Genomic DNA, 24,092 nt, shown 5'->3' with positions numbered 1-24,092 from the left:
TAAATTGAACCGCTATCCAAGCCAACTGACGTCATAAATTAAGCAGTTGCCCTGCGGCCCCGCCTCGCGGGTTGTTCCGGGTGCGACTCGCAAGGCGAGTCGAGCGGCGATACTAGCTGAAGCTCCTAGGAACTATCCCAACCCCTTCACCGGCGGACTACGCAGGGTCATGCGAATGCTTCCACTTGGATTAATCTCGGAAAATTCTAAAAAAAACCAATGGAGAATTTTTTGAATGGAAACTTTTGAGTCGTCGCCCGCCAGTGGTTGCTGTGGGTGGCCTACGCTATGGCAATACTTTTCGACTTGTGAGTTAGAAGCGACGACGGCATCATAATAATACTTCACATACGTACAAACAATTTAAATATTTTAAATCTTTCATTGATTTTATTAATGAAAATGTATATACGAATAATAAACTTGTCAATAGCAAATATTACAGTTCACACGCAAAAAATACAAGAAAGTATTTTATCTGTTTACTTGATTGTCGATTATTTTAAGTGTTTTTTTTACACCAATTTATAGGCTAGTAATCAGAGTAAATAATCAATTTTACCTTTTTATTGATAGTCAAATATTTCTATTCAATGTCCAGTTTTAATAATGAGTTTAAATATAAGTCATTAATGTCATTATTTATGAATATTTTATAAGAAAATAATTAATATTGAAGACATTACAAATCAACCGCCGCCGCTCGTTCTCCTGACACACAACACACACCAAATTCAATACTTATCTACTCGGCAGGACAGTGGCGCCCTCAATATCATGCGGTAAACGGTTTCCAAAAGTTTGTGCAATACGTGGGACTGTGGGCGCGGGCAGGATAGCCCGAAAGGGCCAAGTTTTATATTAAATTATATTATACAACCAAAGTAGTAAACATACATTTCTTATAACGTTCAAATAAAGTGGAAACATGTATTATGTTATGTTTTCATTTAAGAAGGATATTTCGTATTTTCCTATACGGTTTTGGTACGATAAATTAACATGTAGTCGTTTCAAATCGAATAATACTCGACCCCACAGCCGCGTATAGATAATAGATATACGTATTTTTACAACTATACAGAGTTAAATTTAATAATATTATATTTATAAACACCGAACCCCTTAGTCACTCGCAATAACATCTGACACGACGTCGGAATCATCTGACACTCACTTTACAAACATATATCAGACGTTTCTATCTGTCCTGTCAGATTACATTAGTACCCTGTCAATTTATAAATTTGACACATTTACACCGCGAAGTGACATTACTGTGACAAGGTACTTATTTTTGGAACAACTCCCAAATATACATCGTTTCATAATTATTGCTCTGAGTTAATCTCGTATAATGACGTCACACCCCGGACGATGACGTCACTAGACTTTGTAACCTCTAAAGTACAATTCCTTTGACAATAGCATGCAAATTAATGATGACAGAAATATGAACTTTATTAATTAATTATTAAAGTTCAAAATTGTCGGATACGACTACTCCTTGTACAAACAGCAACACTCTTAACTGTCCATCGATGGACCTTATTACAAAAGGCATAAGGTCCACCGATGGATAGTTTGATGGTACTTCTAACGGTCAAAATTTAAAAACATTCAATATCCTGTCATCAGTATGTTGCATTCTAGAGAATAATAAGTTGAATACAATTAAGTATCTTATTTTGAACCTTATAACAATGCCGTAGGGTCTATTGTAAAGTGTCACCGTTGTGCATTAACTCCTGACCCAACCTACTCCGGAAGCCACTATATAAACATGTCCGAAAAGCCTAAACATATAAATTCGTCCTCTACAAAAATATACATTTCAAAAGTCATGTAAATAATATAAATTCAATACCAACCCGACGTTCCGATACAAGAGGAGTACAGTCGAGCGCGGGATACGTACAGTCGCCATCAAACATACATGAAGGTTTAACGTCTCCGATGTATGTACATGTACAAAACAATGTGCTAAAAAACTTCTGAGCGCGAATATTTATGAGCACCTTGTTTGCCACATACGTACATCAAATATGTATGTAATTCATGGACACTGTACATTCTTTATTGGTGTGAAGTCAGCCATAAAAAGCTACAAAAATATTTGTTAAAAATATATTTTAGAAAAACTTTGTGCGAAGACTACATCTTGTATACGGTATCTGGCATGTAAAGAAATATTTTAGCAAAATTTGGTACTAATAAAAAAAATGGTTCCATCTAACTTCACACCGACAAAGTTTTGCGTAAAAAATAACTACATAAATACCACTTATACATATGTTTTGTTCACATAATACTCGTCCCGAAATAATACGAAGCAAAAAATCAGTCGAGAAAACTGCAAATATCAACATTTACTTACAAATAACTAAATTGTTCATGATGTCGTCACACGCGCGGAACCGACAGGTACATTGCAAAATGCATCATATCAGATAAGTTTCAAAGGTTAATTTTGTTGTTCAATGTCTTAAAAATCGATTAAATTTACATTTTCGTCACAAGTTTAATACATTTCACGATATAAAATTCAAAAAAGCTACATTCCCGAACAAAACGCTTTTAACCTTAATCTTCTGCTTTACGTACACTGGCCACAATCGTTCAACTTCTTATACAAGTATGTACAATTTTGTCAAGCGCGTGTTCGGGAAAGTCCATCGACACACGACACGGTTGATAATCGATATAAAAATCGACTATCGGCTCGATAGTCGAATATAAATAACTGCCGCGTTTCATTGGTAACGCATCTTGGAATTATTGTTTATTGAATCGTAGACATTTTTTCACGATTGATGATCATTGTATCAATAATACATTTATTCTTATAATTTAAAATGTGGGAGCGTTGGAAATTCGGCCACCGTATTTCCGATTAATAATTTGATTATAAATAAATTATATACATTTCCTTCCGCGAAACGTCGTCAAAATACTCCATCAAGTCATAAAATACCTATTCCATGTTGCGGTCGAAATCTAGTAGGTGCTCACAGTTATGGGTCACATTGATTTAGTAATAGCGGTACACCGTCAAATTTGGGAATTAGCTGCAAATGGTGTTAGAGTTATGAAAATCGGCACGATTCATCTTTAGACCATTTGAATCAATTTGACCCGTAGCACCAATAACAAAAAACAAACGGAAAGGAGTTATGACGTCATCTTTTTTTTGTATGAAAAAAGAATAAAAATTGTTCAGAAACCTATCGTGTGTGGTATTAAATGAAAGGGCATTTTGAGCCGGTCCTAAAAATATATCACATTATTATATTTCCGTCACTTGCATTCAATTAAAATAAAAAGATTTTTCAAAACATACCAAGTTTGGGCTCCTCCAGATACGAAACCGTTGAATTATTTTTTGTAAAATATAACTCAAGTAATACCCAATATCCTCATATCTAACCCCAAGAAATTAATTTCGAAAAGTAGGATGGTATATTAGTAATATGTTTAGATTTTAAGTTAGGAAATTGCATGTAAATTATTTAAGTAGATTTTAAGATTGACTTTGTATCAATAAATATATGTGTATTCCATATTTCGAAAATATTTAGGGTTAGTATATTTTTTTTTAATTTTATTATTACTAAATGTGATCTATCAATCTATCAATGAAACGGCCTCCTAGCCTAGTCGATAGTGACCCTGCCTATGAAGCAGGAGGTCCCAAGTTCGAATCTTGGTAAGGGCATTTATTTGTGTGTTCATCATCACCATCACACAAATAAATGCCCATATACACATATATACAAGCTCTGGTAAGGGCATTTATTTGTGTGATGATGATGATGAACACACAAATAAATTCCCTTACCAGGATTCGGACCTGGGACCTCCTGCTTCATAGGCAGGGTCACTATCAACAAGACTAGGAGGTCGGTTCATTGATAGATTGATAGATCACAATTTGTAATAATAAAAAAATTAAAAAAAATACTAAGACTAAATATTTTCGAAACCTATTTCTTGGGGTTAGATATGAGGATATTGGGTATTACTTTAGGTATATTTTACAAAAAATAATTCAACGGTTTCGTATCTGGAGGAGCCCAAACTTGGTATGTTTTGAAAATTATTTTAATTTTAATTGAATGCAAGTGACGGAAATATAATAATGTGATATATTTTTAGAACCGGCTCAAAATGCCCTTTCATTTAATACCACACACAATAGGTTTCTGATCAATTTTTTTTCTTTTTCCATACAAAAAAAAGAGTACGTCATAACTCCTTTCCGTTTGTTTTTTTTTTTGGTGCTACGGGTCGAATTGATTCAAATGGCCTAAAGATGAATCGTGCCGATTTTCATATCTTTAACACCATTTGCAGCTGATTTTGGTCAACCGATAGCACTAATTTACAATTTGTGTTTGGCGGGTAACTAACACGAAAGAAGTATTTCATCTCGACCTAGAAGCGTACTCACCGATAAAAAAATTCTCAAACTCAACATCTAAGTCGCCGGTCCTTCACCTCATACGGAAAGACGTAAAACGCGATAGCCGTAGTTTGAATCACTCTCGTGACGTCCTTTTAGTCAACCTCATTTTTCTGTGGATGCCGGCGGCACTGGGACCGAACACCGCGCTAAGGGTCTGCGTCGGTCCGTCAGCTCTGAGCCTGCGGGGGTTCTGCAGGTGCAGCAGGCGCAGCAGGCTGCGGTGCAGGAGACGAGGGCTGCAGCAGGTGCTCGGGAACAGGCACCACGCGGAGCCGCGCCGGGACTTTCTTGGTAGGACACAATACCTGGAAAACCAAAATGTGTAAGTACTTAGATTTCAAAAACGAGAACATGTGGGCGACCGAGGAAGTGTTTATAGACTGTATAAGTATTTTTTTAGTAAAATTGTCTACACTTACGCCTCAAAAGTGTTCGCAGAGGTGCATGTATAAGCTGCAAATCCGTCTGAACACGAAACACAGAGCTTACCCTTCTCGCGAAGCCGAAGCAGCCCTTGTCGTCCTGCGGCGGCGGCGCCACCGCCGTCAGCTGCAGGTCCGGCGTCGGCGCCTCCGTCTGCTCCTCGCCTGCACAGACATAACCAATGTACTATAAACTTTATTTAATATATTGCACAAGATAAGTTACTAGATGCGTTAAATACAACTCGTAGTTTGGTCGTTGTTGAGTCAAATTCCATCATACCGTGATGAGTTATTTCTGTGAGTAAAGAAGTCAGACAGAAGAAATTGTAAGCACGCATCAAAAACTACTCGTAATTTTATCACTATCCAATGAAACTTTTAATACACCGTAATGACACAAGATATATTAAATATTAATCACGCTTTAGAAATATTAGCAGAATAGATGCGTCAATACAACTCGTAGTTTGGTCGTTTTGAGTCAAATTCCATCACACCGTGATGAGTTATAGAATATGAATTATTTCTAGTGGCATCAAATAAATTACAAACACTGTTAACGTTTATTATATTTAGTTAACCCTTTCACCGTCGCACATGTCACCCTTTCGACGTCAGGCACTTTATTTTGAATCTAATGCATGAAGATTGATATTGTCGCGAGTGTCAATTGTCGTCTTTGGTGGTCAACGTAACGTAAAGCACAACCCACATTAGATAACTACGTCTATGATCAGTGTCAAAGTTGGGAGTGACCCGCCTGTCGAGCGACACATACCCGCTTGGAAGACGTTCAGCTCGGTGAAGCAGCCCGTCTCGATCATCTCGGTCTGCCACGACATGGAGACGGAGCCGGTGTTGAACTTGCCGTAGAAGGTGTCGTCGCCCGCGTCCAGGGCCACGCCCTTCACCGTCGAGAACTGCTCGATGTCCAGTACGTCTTTAGCGTACACCGCGTGCGGCTGAAACGGAACACGTTATCTATTAATGAAACAGTTCGCGAGCTTAAGTTAAATTTCCCGGCGCACCGATAGTTTTATGCCGGAATGCCGCGAAACCATAATCGCATTAAATAACTAAAATAAAATCAATAATTTCGTTTTACGCAACGAAACAGTCCAATCGAAAGGCGTCGGGGCCGATAATATTAGTTCGGCGGTCGTCTCGGCGGTAGACGCGGACGGTACTCACGTCGGGCACGAAGGGCGCGTCCACCATGCCGGCCTCGAGGCGGGCCCAGTTGAGGGAGCTGAAGAAGCGGTGCTGCTTGACGTGCGCCGCGCCGCGCCGGCCCGCGCCGCAGCCGAGCCTGGCGCCGGCGCTCTTGGCGAGCAGCGCCGCGCACAGCGACCGCGCGCACTCGCTGAACTTGCTCGAGTACTTCTCCTGCTCGTGCTGCAATCGAAATGTCGAAAGGGGCCGTCTTCAAACTTCCGTTAGATTTGAATGTTACGTTGATCCGATATGAATCGAACGAAGCCGCGAGTTCTGAACCTTGACGTATTGTCTCTTGTGACCCTCTACTCGCTTTCGTCCTCGTCGAAAAATATAATGTGTGAAACTTTTTGGATTCTGTTTTTTCTCCGAGTTTAAGGTGTATAGTAAAGCAAGTGCCCTTGGATGTCTGTATCGATTGGTTTTGATTTGCGCGCCATCTCTGTATTTATTCAAGAGTTAAGATCCATAGCGCTATTGCGACTATCGTTGAACAGTCGCGCGGCTTAACAAACAGATGGCGCTTATACAGGTAAAATAATATAAATAAATGACAAGACAAGTGAAATAAAGTTTCTGTTCCACATCAACTGCTGATCTAACAACTTGAGTTAGACCAAGATAAGTTTGCATCGATTTCTATAGGACGCGCAGTGCAAGTGTTATTTTAAACGTCAAACTTTTATGAAATAAATTATGACGTATAAAATAACACTTGCTCTGCATGCTATCGAAATCGTTGCAGACTTCCCTAGGTCAACTCTATACATAATAGAAAAATTCTATGGGCCCTGGAACTACCTTTTAAATCTTTATAATACCAAATAAATATAATACTTAGCTTATTTTACGTAAAAAGGAAACATTCTTTTAATTTTGCTATATGTACCTATAGTAAAACTGCATTCAGTTTTTTTCTACTTGTACCTATACCTCGTTTTTTTTAGCATTAGAAATAAGGTAAACAATCTTGATGCGTCTTTTAATTGAAAAACACATTTTAAAAATAAGTTACGGCAAATATGTAATAATTACGAATCTAATACGATCATTAATATTCTTCTGCTTTCATAAGTAATATTTACTGATTTTTAAAAAGCGTTTGTCAATTAAAAGACTTGTCAAGATCGCTTACCTTCTTGCAAGTTCTTTCTAATGCTAAAAATAACGAACTTTAATTTGAGCAAGCTATCTCAACGTTTCAAGGTAGAGTCCCTTCAGAGCCCATATTTTTTTCGGTCCTATGTAGGTATAAGTGACCGATGAGATTAATAATATCCCCATTTATCCCCTATATCAGGCATGTACAGTGGCGGATTTGCCCTAAAGCCCGGGCCTAGGGTGGCCAGTTTATAATAATATGGTAGGATTGGTAGGTGCTGAGAAAGAGGTGGCTAGTACAGTCACGCTCCGTGATTGTTGATCCATTTAGGGCTCTAGCTAAATTGGACATTCCATAGCGTACGTATTGAATAAGCAATTTAGTGAGGAGTCTAAATGGTTCAACAATCCCAAAGCGTGACTATTTACTTCAGAGCCTGAGGCCTAGGGCAGCCAAGACTGCAAATTCACCACTGGCCATGGAAAGGTAATTAATAAAATAAAAAAGTTCCTAGTGTTCAGAATTACACATAGACATAAAAGCAATTTTTGCATTACCTAGTAGAATTAAAATAAAAACCAAGATCTCGGTTTTCTTCGTGTAATTTTGAACACTATAATGTTATATTTGGAATAATACAAATAAAACAGTTTTTATCGTTTATTTATTGCGACTACGACGGCTGGGGGGCGGTGGTATGTTTTCACTGTTTTCAGCTAGTTTTCTTTTTCTTGGTGGCGCAGAGGTTTTCTTCCTCTCTTTCTCATTAATGGCTTCTGTTATGTAGGCGGGGTCTCTAATCGGCATTTTCCGTGTGTGCCTGGGGTCAATAATTTCGGGCAGAAGACAATCTAAATAAAATTCTGTTAGCTGCCTTTCCATTTTTTCCTTCCAGAATTTGTCGTCCCTTAATATTGTTTCGGTTTTCACCGGGAAGTTTGCCCCTAACCAAATTGCGAACAGACATTTTTGCATTTGAGTAACATGGAGTTGGCCTTGAATTTGGTAATACCAATTGTGTTCTTTGTTTATTTGTGGTACACCATCTTTATTCATTTTATAAAACGGGATTTTTTTTTCTTCGATCGCCTTTTCTAATCCTATATTGTAGGCCGATTTTGGGCATTTTATCTCGACTATCATTTTTTGATCTGAAATCAATCCGTCTGGCGTTGCTCCAAAATATGGGACTACGGAGTCAATGTACAGTCCACATGGCTCTATTTTGACTCCTTCTTGATGCGCTAATTGTTGCAAAGCGTCTGCTTCATGGTCTTTTCCGTGTTTTATAGAAGACACATGTTCAATGGATTTTTTGTACAAAATATCTTTCACAATATTTTGGCAGCTAATATTTTTCCTTCTCTTGACTACGCGGCCAAAATTAGATGCGGTCAATATATTTCGTCGCAACTCAAGCCATTCGCTACTGCCTGCTTGTAGAATAGTATCTCGACATATTCTCTCTCGTTCAGCGCTGGATTTTTCAAGATTTTTCAAAAAGTCTTGTTTGGCTTTAATCATCATGTGATCGTCGATATCAGGCTTTGAGCAATCCGGGCCATAATTTCTTGTATCCTCTTTTTGAAATAACCTCCTCTTCTTTCTCGGGTATTTCGCTGTTAGCAAACGACTTTTTGCTTTGTTTTTTTCATTTCTCGCAATTTCGTTACGAGGGCTTCGTCCTACAATTGCTTTGTGCAGCACGGATAAAGGTTTTTGCGTATTAAACGTTAACGCTGCTACATTGCATCTCATTTGATATTGGTATCTTTGTGTAAAATTAATCCGCTTTCCTCCTACTAATTTTGCCACAATGCTGTGATATCTCTCAACAGCGTTGCTGTCAACATCAAAAATTAAACTCCTCGTATGGACAGCAAATTGGCTGATAATTGATTTTATCTGCTGCCAAATACTATTGCTGAAAAAGTCCTGGTCTATTTTTTGATCTTCATTATTTTGGCTGCAGAAGTATGGTTTGCATTTTGTATGAATGCCAAAAGCATGATCGGGTGCTGTAACAATGTCTCGATAAAGACGATCAACATTATTTGTACCTTTATGTTCTTTTATAGCTTTGACGATGACTCTTCTGATTGACTTAATTCTGTCTTTGATCACATATCTCCTGAATTTCAGGAGATACTTTGTGTCCGTTTGCAGAGCAGCAAGTTTATTACACATATTGCGCAGTAAATGATTCCGGCATTCAATTTTTTCCACTGTGTGGTTCTTGTATGGTCTTGTCTGCAATATTTTTGCATAAGTATTAGCATCCCCATCCGATATCAACCTTCCATATATGAGGTTATGCATATCAATGCTCCTTTTGAAACCTTCTACTAAAATCTCTGACTCCATTCCAGTAGAGGGCCCTGAAACAAATGCATAATATGTAGGTAAAACAAAATTAGATGATTACATAATAGTAAATAGATACACATTTAGAGAATAATTGTAACCGTATTATGTGTAGGTTTCCGGGGTCCCTTTGTTTCCCATAAAGTTTTAAGTCATAATGTATTATTTTTCATATTATCGTTAGTCATAAAACTGAAACCGTTAACTTTTCAGGATTTTCCTAAGGTTATTCTATAGATAGGTTAGGTTAGGTTAGGTTTGTTTTATGGTAATCCTGAAAAGTTACGCGTTTCTGAGAAAAACCAATTATGACTAACGAAAATTCGGACAAACAATACATTATGACTTAAAACTATTTGGGAAACAATAGATACCCGTAGGTTTCCTTATACTATTAGCATATTTTAAAATTTTAGATAAACAACATGGTACCTATAATATCAGTAGGAACGAAAAAAAGAAATAGGGTCAATGAACTATTTATTGATGTTTTTCTGTTCTGGCCCTTGTCTAAGTACGTACACACACACACCTTGGCAACACTTTATACTTTTAGCTTAGTAAGTTATCCATTACAGAAGGGGCTTTATTTTATTTTTATTTTTATTATTTATTATATATTTAGATAGGTTCCTACTATAAATCATGTTTTTAAAGTGACCCTGGGTAACCATTAACAGGGTAAGCATTATGAAATCTCAATCCTGATATTTATATGCTTAGAAACATATTTGTCATACGCAACACAACACAACTTTCAGAGTCCAGATTCCATAATGCATTGCATACGCTGCCCACGTGGGCTTTATATTTACCTGAGTAATTCTTGAAACAATTGTGTTCCTTTGCATCTATGTTTCTACTCTGTGCTACAGAGCAAATTGAGCAATACTTGTTTTTTATTGCTACATACAATATTTTATTAGTCCTTTTGCCAATAATAGCAGCTGCACCTGATAAAGCAGAATAATTCTTTCTATAGGACCTTTTGGAATAACATCCATCAGCTATCACATCTATGATAGCAATGCCTTCAGAATTGACTCTTCCCTCTTTTATAGCTAATTCGCGTTCTTCTTCAGCAGCCTGGGTCATTGATTTATACAATTCTTCTTCCCACTTTTTGTGTACAACCGCCATTCTGGCAGAAAATATATTTTTTGACATTGGAGGTATGCCAATAGCAGCTGTTAAATCAGTGAGTTGAGTGTAGCCACACCCAATTGCTACTGTGCCTGCCACTGCGCTAATGTTCAAGTCCAATGTATCAGCAGCATTGTCATTGTGAATATGAAACCTCATATTGCACATTTTGCACTCCAATGTGTAAAGTGAGATAAGACCAGTTCGTGTTTCTGATATGATCTGAACTGATTGTAATCCGCAATTGAGAGGGCCATGTGCAGATATTTCTTGTAACTTGTCAAAGAACTGGGCCACATTGACAATCCTCCTGCCATATTTTGTTTCGTGGCCACTGAAATTATAGAAAATTATTAATAAAATAACAACAAATTAATTAAAACTACCTTTTAAAAATAAACTTTTAGAAATATTTCATTAAATACAGTTTCACATGTATATCGCTTCACTGGGAGAAGGGAGTCATAAGCACATCTTAGAGATCACAAAAACTTAAAGGTTCTCACCCACCTTATCTTATACAGAGTGAGGAAGAAAAATGTATTAAGTAGTTTGTAAGAAATAGGTTCCCTTTTTTCATTAGGCTACAAAATCAAAGCCAAGTTCCTTAATTACAGGATTTTATACACAGCACAGAACTTGGCACCAATATATAGTTCGTTTTTTTAGCATTAGAAAAAACTTGCAAGAAGGTAAGCGATCTTGATATGTCTTTTAATTGAAAAACGCTTTTTAAAAATCAGTAACTATTACTTATGAAAGCAGAAGAATATTAATGATCGTATTAGATTCATAATTGTTACATATTTGCCGTAACTTATTTTAAAAATGTGTTTTTCAATTAAAAAACACAACAAGATTGTTTACCTTATTTCTAATGCTAAAAAAAAACGAACTATTAACTCAATTCTTTTGTCGGCGAGTTAAAACGACAGCCAATTGTTGGGATACAATTATTCACTTATTTTTCACCACACCAGCTCGGAAAGGCTTACTTTGCACTTCAAAAACTGATAGCAAAGTTGCATTTTATTCACATGTGAGGCAAAGTAATCATTGTAATCAAATGCAAATTTTGAGTTGTTTTCTTATGTTTGTTCATATTCATAAAAAATACAAAAAAATCTATACGTATGCGTTTAATATTTGAGGAGTTCCCTTGATTCTTTATGGATCCCATCATCAGAACTCGAGCTTGACAAAAATGTGGCTTAAAAACTTAACTTGCTTTGTTGAAGAGTTCTATTCTGGCCATCATCAGCAGTTCCACTTCATCAAATGCGACAGTTTTTAATTAAAATGCTTGATTTTCTGATGTAAATACAAAAATCTCTATACGCATATATGCCTTTAAGATTTGAGGAGTTCCCTCGATTCCTCATGGATCCCATCATCAGAACTCGAGCTTGACAAAAATGTGTCTCAAAAACTTAACTTGCTTAATAAACATAACGAAGACGACAAATCGCCAAACGCGAGCTATGCGTCGTTGAAGAGTTCCGTTCTGATCATCATCAGCAGTTCCACTTCATCAAATGTCACTTTTTTGGATGTATATCCTTTATTTGTTGATAAAAACCTAAAAATCACAATATGTATGCCTTTAAGATTTGAGGAGTTCCCTCGATTCCTCATGGATCCCATCATCAGAACTGGGTTTTGACAAAAACGGGACCAATCTGTATGCATATACATACAGTCAAAAAAAGAATTTTCAAAATCGGTCCAGTAATGACGGAGATATGGAGTAACAAACATAAAAAAAAACATACAACCGAATTGATAACCTCCTTCTTTGAGATTTGGAAGTCGGTTAAAGAATAAAAATACAACAATAAAATTCTCAGAATGTCATAAAAAATTAAAAATAATATTTATCGTCGAGCTATTCATCCAAGAATTCAGCAACGGAATAATAGGCCTTTTGGATTAAAAACGACTTCAGTTTTAATATAAATCCTAAGTTGGTGTGAACGTTTTTTTATACTCCTTGGGATCTTATTATAAAGTTTAGGTCCTAAGTATGTGTAAGTAGAGAGCAGATTTTCTTAATCTATGTTTCGGCAGATCTAGGTCGTGTCGCCTCTGGTCCTGGAAGCGGTAGCGGTTTGCTGGTAGAATTGACTTTTAAATGATGATTTTGGATGATAAACATTTAATAACATTAATTTGGATTTGGTTTGATTTTGTTTGATATTTTACGTTTGATAATTGCTTCAGTTTGATGTGGTGAAAAATTTTGTGTTTCACACTTTGTTTAACCCTCGTGCTTTGAAACCCTCGCAACGCTCAAGGTTCCATTTTTCCAATTTTGGAATCTTTCGCTTGCTCGGGCATCAATATTAGCATGAGCGGTTAAACAACAACTTTGCCCCCCTGTAAAACAAATAACTATTGAACAGTGCTATTGAACCATTGAAATATATAGATCCTTACAGGCACTACACTAAGAATGATGCTAGTTCAGCAGTGTCACTCACGAATTAACGCCCGTAAGGCCCATCTTTAGATATATGTCAATGTTTTCAACCCATGTAATAAATATAAAATAAAATCTTTACTTACTGTTCAGGGCCAGTAGGTATATTTTCAGGTGTTATAATAAAATCATTGCCTTCAGTGTCTTCACTCAAATTATCTCCATGAGCAGAAGATCTGCAACAATGAAAAATATAAATAAGCTGTAATTAAACAAGTAACCATCATGCTCCATTATGTGACCGACTCCATGTATGGCAAACCTATTTGAAAAACATGTTTGTATTTTGACTTATTTACAATTTCCGGCTTAAAACAAGTCAACTCAATTAAATTACAGATATATATTGGGACATGGACACCAGACACAGGACCTATTTCACAAAATGATTTATTTGTATTACTTAAAATGAGCAGCTTAAGGCCGGTACAGACGGACTGCACCCAACTGCAACTTGTATGGAAACTGCATGCTGACATCACAGTTGGCGTGCAAATCATACACAAATTGCAGTTAGGTTGCAGTCCATCTGTATCTGCTTTACAGAAATTTTGAGCTGCTGCCCGACTTATTGACTACAGACACTATGGTACCTAATGCAATTTATTACCATTTTTAAGTAACGACAGAAAAACGCATTGAAAACTTCAAAAATAGATACCAGAGGCTTACTAATATGGTTCCAATGGTAACCATGCTGGAAGGAATTTGTTAAATATTGACATGTGGGTAAGGTATGAATATCTGCGGGTGCGGGTATGTACCACCAGTTTGGTTCCAGCTAGCATAAATGCAGGCTAACCTGGCTGTGAGGTAAAATTAAACATAAGTACCTACTTAATATTATTATTATTACTCATCCAAATTTAATAATACTTACGGTTCAGGTTGATTTGTGGTTTCTTGAACAGAATGACACACTTCACTGTCAATTTGGTCATGTGGATCAGGTGGCCTAGAAGAAAAATACAGTGTACTTGAGCTATACTATAAAGATTCCATCCAATTAACGAGATCATTAGTCTTATTTTGTTAGGCAATAATAATAAAATAAGGAAATTATTCTATTGTACCTAGTTATTGATCAGTAAACGTCAAACTTCTATGAAAATATAATTATAAATAGCACTTGCACTAGTTGCACTGCGTGGGCTATCAAAATCGCTGCAAGCTTTTATTGGTCTGCTAGACTAAACCCCTAGTATTCGGCCTGTCTGATCATTGAAAGTAACCTTTATAATAAAAATAAAAACAATACTCTCACGCACGGATCTATGTCACGAGAGGTAAGTTTGTTATTGTAGGTAGGTAGGTACTTACTGTGCAGCGGCTTTGTTGTTACGACATTCCAGAGCATATTTGCTTATACGTTTCCGCTTCAACCTCACTGATGCACTAGGTTTTCGTCCTTTCTTGTTTCCCATTCTAAGGGATTTTCAAACATAAAGTACGTACGCACACGTACGTTATTAGTACGAAACGACTTGTACCACACAAAACACTAAGTTCAATAACAAACAAAACAATAACAACGAATGATAACAAGTAACAGGAATAAAACGATAAGGAATACACGCTAACTCAGACAGAATCGTCGCGGAACGCTATAAACAACACAATGGCAAGCAAGATTGACAAGTTTTCTAAATGTCCAAACAACAAACAACGAAGCAGTCTGGCAGCAGCGCAAAGCGCTCGTGGCGATTTCGAACAATGCACGAACTTGCAACGTCGCTTTCTTTCTTTGCTAAACGGTACAAAACCTTTATCTAATAATTTTAAAAACAAAGTATGTTCAAATCCACGTTATTTACTAAATTAATTTAGATCGTTTTTTATTTTTTTTTAGAATAATTTACGCATTATATTAGATTTTTCTTTAAAAGGGTATACTCTATTCTATGTCATGGTATATATTCGTGTAATATTTTTATCTTTACGCTATAAAAGCGCCTGCGCAATATACAGAGCAATCGTAGTCCGACGATTAAGTACGACGATTTCGTAGGCACTAGGTGGTTTTGGGTCTACAACCAAAAATACAACTATTTTGAAGAAAACTGCACTTTCAGAAAATAGACAAAGGTCTAACAAGTAAGTTAAAAAAAATTGCTGTCGTAAAACTCTGTCCGGATGGAATAAAATGCATATAAGTATTTATTAAAACTAGTTTTTAAATGTACTTTCTAGACTTCATTATAACAGACAGACACATAACGATTACATTATCCAATACTAGAGTGTATTTTCGACAGGAATAATCACTTTCCAGACCACCATATGCCATAATACGACCAAACTATTTCGACAAAGACACCTCTTTTTTCCGGTTTTGCCCACCCCTTCACCTTAACGAAATTTAAAATTCTTTCGACGGATACGCGCCTACCTAATATTGAGCCTCGCGATACATAAATGATCCCTAAATTTTTTAAGAATTATTTATTATTATATCGTACATTTTCAACATAGTCCTTCATTTTATAACTTGTATGTACATAATAGTGCGACACTTGTACGACATTCTATTAATATCTTCACCTTGACTCTCCGGTCGACCTCCTCCCTCTTGACCTTCTCCTTCCGGGCGCGGAACGGCGCGCGTCCCTCCAGCATCTCGTACAACAGGCAGCCGAACGAGAACCAGTCGGGAGAAAACGTGTAGCGCTCGTTGTCGATCACCTGAAATCGATCACAGCTGTTAAATTACTAGACAATGATCCCACCTACAAAAAATATAAATTAGAATAAGAAAGATTTACTGACTAATCGAGCCCGAAAGAACATTATTAGTAACCAAAGACGACCTGTAGAAAACATTTATTTCACCATCCTACCGACTGCGCCAGTACATTTTCAATTTATTTTATTTAACTAAGCTATATTTCGTATTTTTAACAGGTAACAAAACCTACGCAGTGTATAAACACTATAAAGGAGGCTTTTGTAGAGGAAACATGATAAGACAGGGAGAAAGAGTCCAATTAAAGAGGTGATGATGTTTACCTCGGGTGCCATGTAGCCGACGGTGCCGACGCGGCCGCGCACAGAGCCGCCGTCCGGCACGTCCACGGCGAGCCCGAGGTCCGAGATGCGCACGTGCCCCGCGTCGTCCAGCAGGATGTTCTCCGGCTTGCAGTCCCTGGACGGGATGGACCAAAATTTTCATCACACAGATCGCATGTGCATGGTTTTCGGATTCATATTTAGACAATTTGGTTTAAATACAATTCCTTAATCCTTATTACGTTACTAAATTCATGTAAAGACCGTAACAACAATGCGGGAGTATGGTGCAAAAGTGCACATATCTTTAACGTCGACTGTACAAACAGATAGAAAAAAATCGTACAGCCACTGCTTTATTGTGTTTAGCTTAAGGCCATTTCTAGATTCACAGACTAGTTAGTACCATCGATAAACTGTCAAGATTAGACTTCAAAATTTCAGAATTAGACAAAAGAAAATCGCAAAAATGTACCTGTAAACAATGCCCATCTTGTGCAGGTGCTCCAACCCGCACGCCACCTGCGCGGCGTAGAAGCGCGCCCGCTCCAGCCCCAGCCCCGTGTCGGCGCCGCACATGTTGTAGATGTGGAACTTCAGGTCGCCTCCTGCCATCACAACAATCAGTATAACAAAACCAGAAATAACATTCAGTTAACAGTACAGAGACGACAGCAAAAAGGAATGCGGATGTAAAGATACAAGAGATGGGAAGGGAAGCGGTCTGAGACTAAACAAAATATGAATAGTGAATACTTATTGAAGCCAGAAAAGACAAATAGTTTTGTTGAGTCAGCGACCCAACCCAAAGCTTAAGTAGGTTAAAAAACTCATTACCATTTGTTTTCCTCTAGTGTCCTTGTATGGGGAAAAGGCAGATTGGCAAAAAAGAGCGCTCACCGTTCATAATAGTGAGAACGAGACAGAGCGCGTCTTTCGTCTCGTACGCGTAGGCGAGGTTGACGACAAAGCGGGAGTTGATCCTCTGGAGTATTTGCTTCTCTATCAGCACCATCGCCTCTCCTTTTCTCTTCTTGATGCGCTTCTTCTCCAGCTTCTTACACGCGTACATCTTGCCTGTCGCGCGCACCTGGCATTATTAACACATGGGTTTGAGATAAATTCAGTCTAGAAATATTTAAAAAGATAATATTTAATATACTTTAGTACTGAGACATGGCCTTAGTAACCCAGGACTGGCCTATTGGCCCAGGATGGCTGTGATTCCAGGATTTTCGTACACTGTCAGTACTTAAAAGCACAATGAGGACTGGGATCTGTTGTCAGCTTAAAGTTAAACTGTTTGAAAACCAGACTAATATTAATGTGCGACATTACGCGATTAGGGCATTCTGTAGACAGACGCCGTGTGTAAGGCGCAAACCTCGCTTTAGATCCTGAACTTATGTTAGGTGACACACTGGGCTTCGAACCCCTCTTCCACTGCCGATAGTCCAAGGACACTCACCTGACAAGCGCAAACCTCTCCGAACCCTCCCTTCCCGAGCACCCTGTACATCCTGAAGGTGTGCTGCGTCACAGGTTGGGCCTCCAACCACTTCCACTGCAGATACCGGTGGAAGTACATGGAGCGCTCGAACTCCGAGAAGGGCGTACCCGCGAGGAAGTTCTTCACGCATCGTATGCACGTGCTGAAGATGTCTTTTGAGCCGGCTGGAATAAGAAAAAAATGTGTTTAGGTATATATATATTATATTCTTCTTCTTCCTGGCGCTATCCCGGCATTTTGCCACGGCTCATGGGAGCCTGGGGTCCGATTGACAACTAATCCCATGATTTGACGTACGCACTAGTTTTTACGAAAGCGACTGCCATCTGACCTTCCAACCCAGAGGGGAAACTAGGCCTTATTGGGATTAGTCCGGTTTCCTCACGATGTTTTCCTTCACCGAAAAGCGACTGGCAAATATCAAATGATATTTCGTACATAAGTTCCGAAAAGCTCATTGGTACGAGCCGGGGTTTGAACCCGCGACCTCCGGATTGAAAGTCGCACGCTCTTACCGCTAGGCCACCAGCGCTTAATATTATAGCGTATATATATATTACATTACACATGACTATTCCACCAGTGTCGTTTACAAACGCCGTCCAAAAATACTTCTGCTGAAAATCCTAGGATTAATGATAAACCATCATGATTGATGCCGCATGACAGTCTTGCCCATAACATCAAAAGATTCTTCCCCGTAACTTCAAAAGCCATGAATAAAAGATTGTCCTACATTCATCAAGAGTGATGTTTGAGGGCATACAGCAAACATCTTCGATCGCCCTTACAAATGTGTTCTCTTATAGTGAGGTAGCGCCGGAGACAGTTACCTTCCAGCGACGAGCTCGCGTCGTCGACCTCCTGCTTGTCGACGACGTCGGTGACCGCTTCACCGTCCTCGTCGGTGAGGTAGCGCCGGAGACAGTTACCTTCCAGCGACGAGCTCGCGTCGTCGACCGCCTGCTTGTCGACGACGTCGGTGACCGCTCCACCGTCCTCGTCGGTGAGGTAGCGCCGGAGACAGTTACCTTCCAGCGACGAGCTCGCGTCGTCGACCGCCTGCTTGTCGACGACGTCGGTGACCGCTCCACCGTCCTCGTCGGTGAGGTAGCGCCGGAGACAGTTACCTTCCAGCGACGAGCTCGCGTCGTCGACCGCCTGCTTGTCGACGACGTCGGTGACCGCTCCACCGTCCTCGTCGGTGAGGTAGCGCCGGAGACAGTTACCTTCCAGCGACGAGCTCGCGTCGTCGACCGCCTGCTTGTCGACGACGTCGGTGACCGCTTCACCGTCCTCGTCGGTGAGGTAGCGCTGGAGACAGTTACCTTCCAGCGACGAGCTCGCGTCGTCGACCGCCTGCTTGTCGACGACGTCGGTGACCGCTTCACCGTCCTCGTCGGTGAGGTAGCGCCGGAACACGTCCACGGCCACCGCCGTCCGCGTCTCCTCCATCTCCACATCGTATCGCTCCGCCTGCAAATGCACAACGGTCTACATTATGGCTCCTCTACACGATGGGCCAACGCAGGCCACTCCAAGAGACGCAGCCATGCGGTAGAATGAGATAGCAAAATCACTTGCTCCCCCTTATGCATAAATGCGTCCCTCGGAGTGGCCGGCGGCGTTGGCCCATCCTGTAGAGGAGCCATTAAACTCCGATTGCGGAAACGAGGCAATGGAGGAAGAGTTTAAATGTGTACTCGTATCTTTGTCGCGGAAAAGATGAGATTCAAGTAGTCTGTCTGTACTCGTAGTGATACTGACCGCATCTAAGAAGCTGTTGTATTTGTGGTACTCGGGCTTGGTTCGCTCGCAGAACTGCCGGAACAGCAGCTTGCCGATCGGCTGCTGGTCGACCACGTAGTCGTAACCTACATCTGTAACAAGCAGAAATAAATAATTAATTTCCAGGTGCATTCTGACTTTGGGAACTAAGTTATAAATTAAGCAGAGGTAAAACTACATACCCACTCGTAAACGCAAAGTCGGACCAAACTAAATATGAAGGGACTTTACAAAAGTCGGTGCAGTTTGATAGCTTTGTTAGACGGACGCTACACGATAAAGATACCATTTGTATGTCTATATCGGGTCGGAAAGTTAACCTTCATTTTGTAATCCGGTGATCCTAGAGGAAGCACAAGTAGAAATATTATATTTGTTATATGTACTCGTATATATGTATCAATTTAAAAGGTATTAACGGGATACGGGTGGGAGACGGGAACGAAGAGGCCTATGCGCAGCGCGCAGGAGTGAGCAACAAGACGCTGAAATATGGATATTTATGATAATTATGATATTTGCTAGAATGCTAGAACAAAGTGGATATAGGAGTATATGAACTTTAATAAGCACTATTAGGTTAACATAGGAAAATGCTAGGTCAAAAGACTCCAGTACGCTTAGTTTTAAACAAAATATAATAATCACACGTAGATATTTCTCAAACACAAATATTTTGGTTATAATGATAAACGACAAAATCTCAATGCTTTACCCAACACAGAAATATCCCAACTAGCAAAAAAGTCTCAGATTGCGCACTTTATAAGAGTAGTGAGCTTATAGCGCTCTTATTTTTGTTTTGAACTTGTCATCGCTCTTATATTAGTCTTAGACAAGCTAATACGCACTTTAGTAAGTTTAGTCTTATTACCTAGTCTTATATATGTATATAAGAGCATTTTATAATACCATTATAAGCCTCTCGCTCTTACAATAACATTTACTAAGTCTCATTGAACTTGAGAGTACCTGGTCTTATATCCACATTCTCTAAGTTCATTTGATCTTATAATAGACTTTCTAAATGCTATTATAAGAATGTAAGACTAATATCAACATGGCATTATACTATTATGAGCCTCTCGCTCTTACAATAACATTTACTAAGTCTCATTGAACTTGAGAGTACTTGGTCTTATATCCACATTCTCTAAGTTCATTTGATCTTATATTAGACTTTCTAAATGCTATTATAAGAATGTAAGGCTAATATCAACATAGCATAATACTATTATAAGCCTCTTGCTCTTACAACAACATTTACGAAGTCTCATTGAACTTGAGAGTACGTGGTCTTATATCCACATTCTCTAAGTTCATTTGATCTTATATTAGACTTTATAAATGCTATTATAAGAATGTGAGACTAATATCAACATAGCATAATACTATTATAAGCCTCTTGCTCTTACAACAACATTTATGAAGTCTCATTGAACTTGAGAGTACCTGGTCTTATATCCACATTCTCTTAGTTCATTTGATCTTATATTAGACTTTCTAAATGCTATTATAAAAATGTAAGACTAATATCAACATAGCATAATACTATTATAAGCCTCTTGCTCTTACAACAACATTTTACGAAGTCTCATTGAACTTGAGAGTACCTGGTCTTATATCCTCATTCTCTTAGTTCATTTGATTTTATATTAGATTTCTAAATGCTATTGTAAGAATGTAAGACTAATATTAACATAGCATAAGAACACTGTAAGTACGTACTTTTCTGATCTTACTAAAGCTATAGTAAGATCAACAGCAGCACTTTAGTAAGATATTAGAGTGATATAAGATCAAGACACTTATATCACAATAGAGAAGATCAATATCAGATGGTTTGATCTTAAATCGTTTTTGGGAACACTATTGTTAGTATAAGTAATTCAACATGGCCACATCATTTGTATTCAGAATGCTTAAAATACTCTAATAGTGCGCTTGAAAAATGCACCTACATCAATGGCTGACTATCAATACAAAATAAAGAAATAAAATAATTATAAAAATATTCAAATACCATATTTGAGTAGGCGCATAAAGTTTGAAGTGTAAAACAGGGTCTACTTTACAATAAATAATATTTTCCCATGTGAATACTTACCCTGAAACATAAACAGACGATGATAAACAGCACGTTATTATATTTAAACATAATTCATAAAAAGTTTGATAAACACTTACACTAATATTGTTTTTGTCACGTTGCAGTTAATTTCACCCGTATTTATACTTCACAAATATAATGTTTCAAACCAAAATAAGCTTATTTAGGCTTACAAGATTCTAACGTTCGACCAATAGAAGCCTATGTAGGCTTACAAGATACTTACGTTCGACCAATATAAGCCTATGTATTAGGCTTACAAGATACTTACGTTCGACCAATATAAGCCTATGTAGGCTTACAAGATACTTACGTAAAAGCGATATTAGCCTAAAGCAGCTTAATATAGTTTTGAAAAAGATTACTGTGAATGCAAACAACATTCAATTAGACTGATATTTGAACGATATTAAAATAAATACGCTTATGCTTTGTGCCCAAACCCGGGCTTATACGATGATATAAAATCAATATAAGAGTGACAAAATTGTAGTCTAGAGACTGTTGTTAGCGTGATTTTGCTAGTTGGGATGTTACCAAGTTTCCCTGCTTTAAATCAGGGATAGTTCGCTTCGCTGACCATTCGCAACCCTTATATTAACTTATATTAAGGAGATAAGGTCCACTAAAGATCAGTCGTCAAGTTCGCGCTCTCGACGCCGGCAGTGAATATTCTATGAAGCCCGCATACGGGCTACATATAGCCCGTAATCCCGGCAATCGTGAACTTAATACAATATTCACGCCGCTGCTTTATTCAGCTACTCGCCACGTCGGATAATCTCATACAATATTAACTGATTAATATATTATTATAACGATATAGATAACGGTATATTGAAAACAACAAACGATCCACATAATGATTATAAGGATTCTTAGCATTCAAAGAAATAAGAAGTGGTAAAGCGCATCGTATACCGAGTACATAAAATAAGCCATTATATCCGAGTCGTGACTGTATCTGAATATAGGTCAGCAGCAGTAAGCATTGTCAAGTTTTCACTATTCATTCAACAATCAATAGTAAAATATGGTTATTAGTAGATTCGTTACTGGCTGTTAATCATACTTATAACGCGAGAAACACTCCGCCGCCCGCGACAATAATCAACATTTAATCACATAGAATTATTTTAATACATGATATTCGTTTGAACAGGCGATATTAAATATTAATATTGTTGAAAACACTAAATCAATAATGTGAGATAAAGTTGTGAATTCGACGGCGAATATATCAAAATGTAATAAGGTCAAGAAACTGGTGGGGAACGGTACAACTTTGAAGCCTGTCAACATTGGGGTTTCTTAAAGGAACTCTCTACTTCAAAGATCAAAAGTCAAACTGCGGTCTAATAATAATACAAACGACACTGTTCTAGAGAGCCTGCACTATATTTCTAAAAGGTATATTTCGCAAAAGTAAATTTTCAAATAGAGACTTTTGCATTGAGGAAATTTAGCGACTAATAGTAGGTAAGAACATAATGCAGATGGAACGTTTTGAAAATGGACTGCAAGCGAAAGGGATAGTTTTGAAAAAGGAGTTAATTTTTCAAGCGATATTTCGCATGCGTACTAACCGTACGATAGTTAAAAATAAAAAAATGGCTATTATTAACGAGCTATTAATCTTTGTTATCACCGCTCCGCTCCGCTCGGCCGCCCTGTAATAATGAAAATTTAATCGCATTGAGTTCATATATGATTAATACGATAACCTACTCTACGTGGAGCGATGGCTATCTCTGTAATTATAATGGCTTGGGAATACATGGACTCACGCCGCGACAAGTACCTACAAGTAATAAGTAAATGTTCATTCATTGAGACTTATTAATCAAGTTTGCACTGACTTGGACAGAACAAAGTGAGGAGATGTCGTTATATAAGTGTAAATGTTTATATGTATACTCGTAGAAATATGACATTAATGATGTCATCGCCACACTTTGCCATCGCAAATGCTATGCAGAGTTCGCTTGGTCAGACTCGCTCTCTTCGGTAGCTTCGGTAACGGTTTGTTAACAGCGATTGGACCGGTGTTCCAAAAGGTCGCAAGTCCAAATCTTACCCGAACTCGTGTTTTCTTTCATTAAAAATTAAAAAATCATATACATATGTTTTCTCAAACCTACGCTGAAAAATTGTATTCGTGATAATAGGCTGCGAACCACCATGTCCTAGCCGGTATCCCGATATTTCCTGGCCTCTATTAGTAATGTACTGCATGTCTCCGCAGTGATGAATATTGCAAGTAGGTACAGCAGTCGGGTCGTATCGGGCGTGTCGCGTTAATTCATATCTAATTGGTATCAATTGCCGGCCCGGCCCCGGGGCCCGGGGGGCGGGGGTCACCACTGTCACTAACTACATTTAAATAGGTATAACTAGCTCTGACTGAAACTATGTATTTCAGTGTGCAATATGATTGAACCTCGCTTAACCTTCCATATGTGTGTGGCGGTCAAGCATCGTGGAT

General features: G+C 38.3%; 2 protein-coding genes across 2 annotated transcripts in view; both read right to left on the bottom strand.

Annotated features, from left to right (window-relative positions):
• Positions 1–4,632: 4,632 nt before the first annotated feature.
• Positions 4,633–24,092, bottom strand: part of LOC134675339 (G protein-coupled receptor kinase 2) — a 92,883-nt gene continuing 73,423 nt past the window's right edge. Inside the window, exons 3-13 of the mRNA XM_063533546.1 lie at positions 19,477–19,589; positions 19,038–19,185; positions 17,668–17,873; positions 17,100–17,289; positions 16,675–16,807; positions 16,200–16,335; positions 15,735–15,875; positions 6,082–6,285; positions 5,669–5,852; positions 4,955–5,052; positions 4,633–4,770 (exon numbers count right to left, since the gene is read on the bottom strand). Of these exons, the coding sequence (XP_063389616.1) occupies positions 4,633–4,770; positions 4,955–5,052; positions 5,669–5,852; positions 6,082–6,285; positions 15,735–15,875; positions 16,200–16,335; positions 16,675–16,807; positions 17,100–17,289; positions 17,668–17,873; positions 19,038–19,185; positions 19,477–19,589 (1,691 nt within the window). The remainder of the gene's footprint in view (positions 4,771–4,954; positions 5,053–5,668; positions 5,853–6,081; positions 6,286–15,734; positions 15,876–16,199; positions 16,336–16,674; positions 16,808–17,099; positions 17,290–17,667; positions 17,874–19,037; positions 19,186–19,476; positions 19,590–24,092) is intronic.
• On the bottom strand, positions 7,854–14,860 carry LOC134675025 (uncharacterized). Its single transcript, XM_063533176.1, has 5 exons — positions 14,514–14,860; positions 14,074–14,148; positions 13,280–13,369; positions 10,387–11,048; positions 7,854–9,585 (listed from the first exon to the last, which is right to left on the bottom strand). Exons 1-5 carry the CDS (start codon positions 14,615–14,617, stop codon positions 7,868–7,870), a joined length of 2,649 nt encoding a protein of 882 aa, XP_063389246.1. The 5' UTR covers positions 14,618–14,860; the 3' UTR covers positions 7,854–7,867.

The sequence above is a fragment of the Cydia fagiglandana genome, chromosome 21 (genome assembly GCF_963556715.1).
Source record: "Cydia fagiglandana chromosome 21, ilCydFagi1.1, whole genome shotgun sequence".
Taxonomy (NCBI): Eukaryota; Metazoa; Arthropoda; class Insecta; order Lepidoptera; family Tortricidae; genus Cydia; species Cydia fagiglandana.
This window is presented reverse-complemented; position numbering and strand designations above follow the sequence as displayed.

Bases quoted from the DNA above. Each gene is read 5' to 3' on its own strand.
- LOC134675025 (XM_063533176.1), bottom strand. From the start codon at position 14,617: ATGGGAAACAAGAAAGGACGAAAACCTAGTGCATCAGTGAGGTTGAAG. The intron at 14,149-14,513 runs GTAAGTACCTAC...TTTTTCTTCTAG, and splicing joins AACAACAAAGCCGCTGCACA to GCCACCTGATCCACATGACC. The intron at 11,049-13,279 runs GTAAGTAAAGAT...CTATAATTTCAG, and splicing joins ATACCTACTGGCCCTGAACA to TGGCCACGAAACAAAATATG.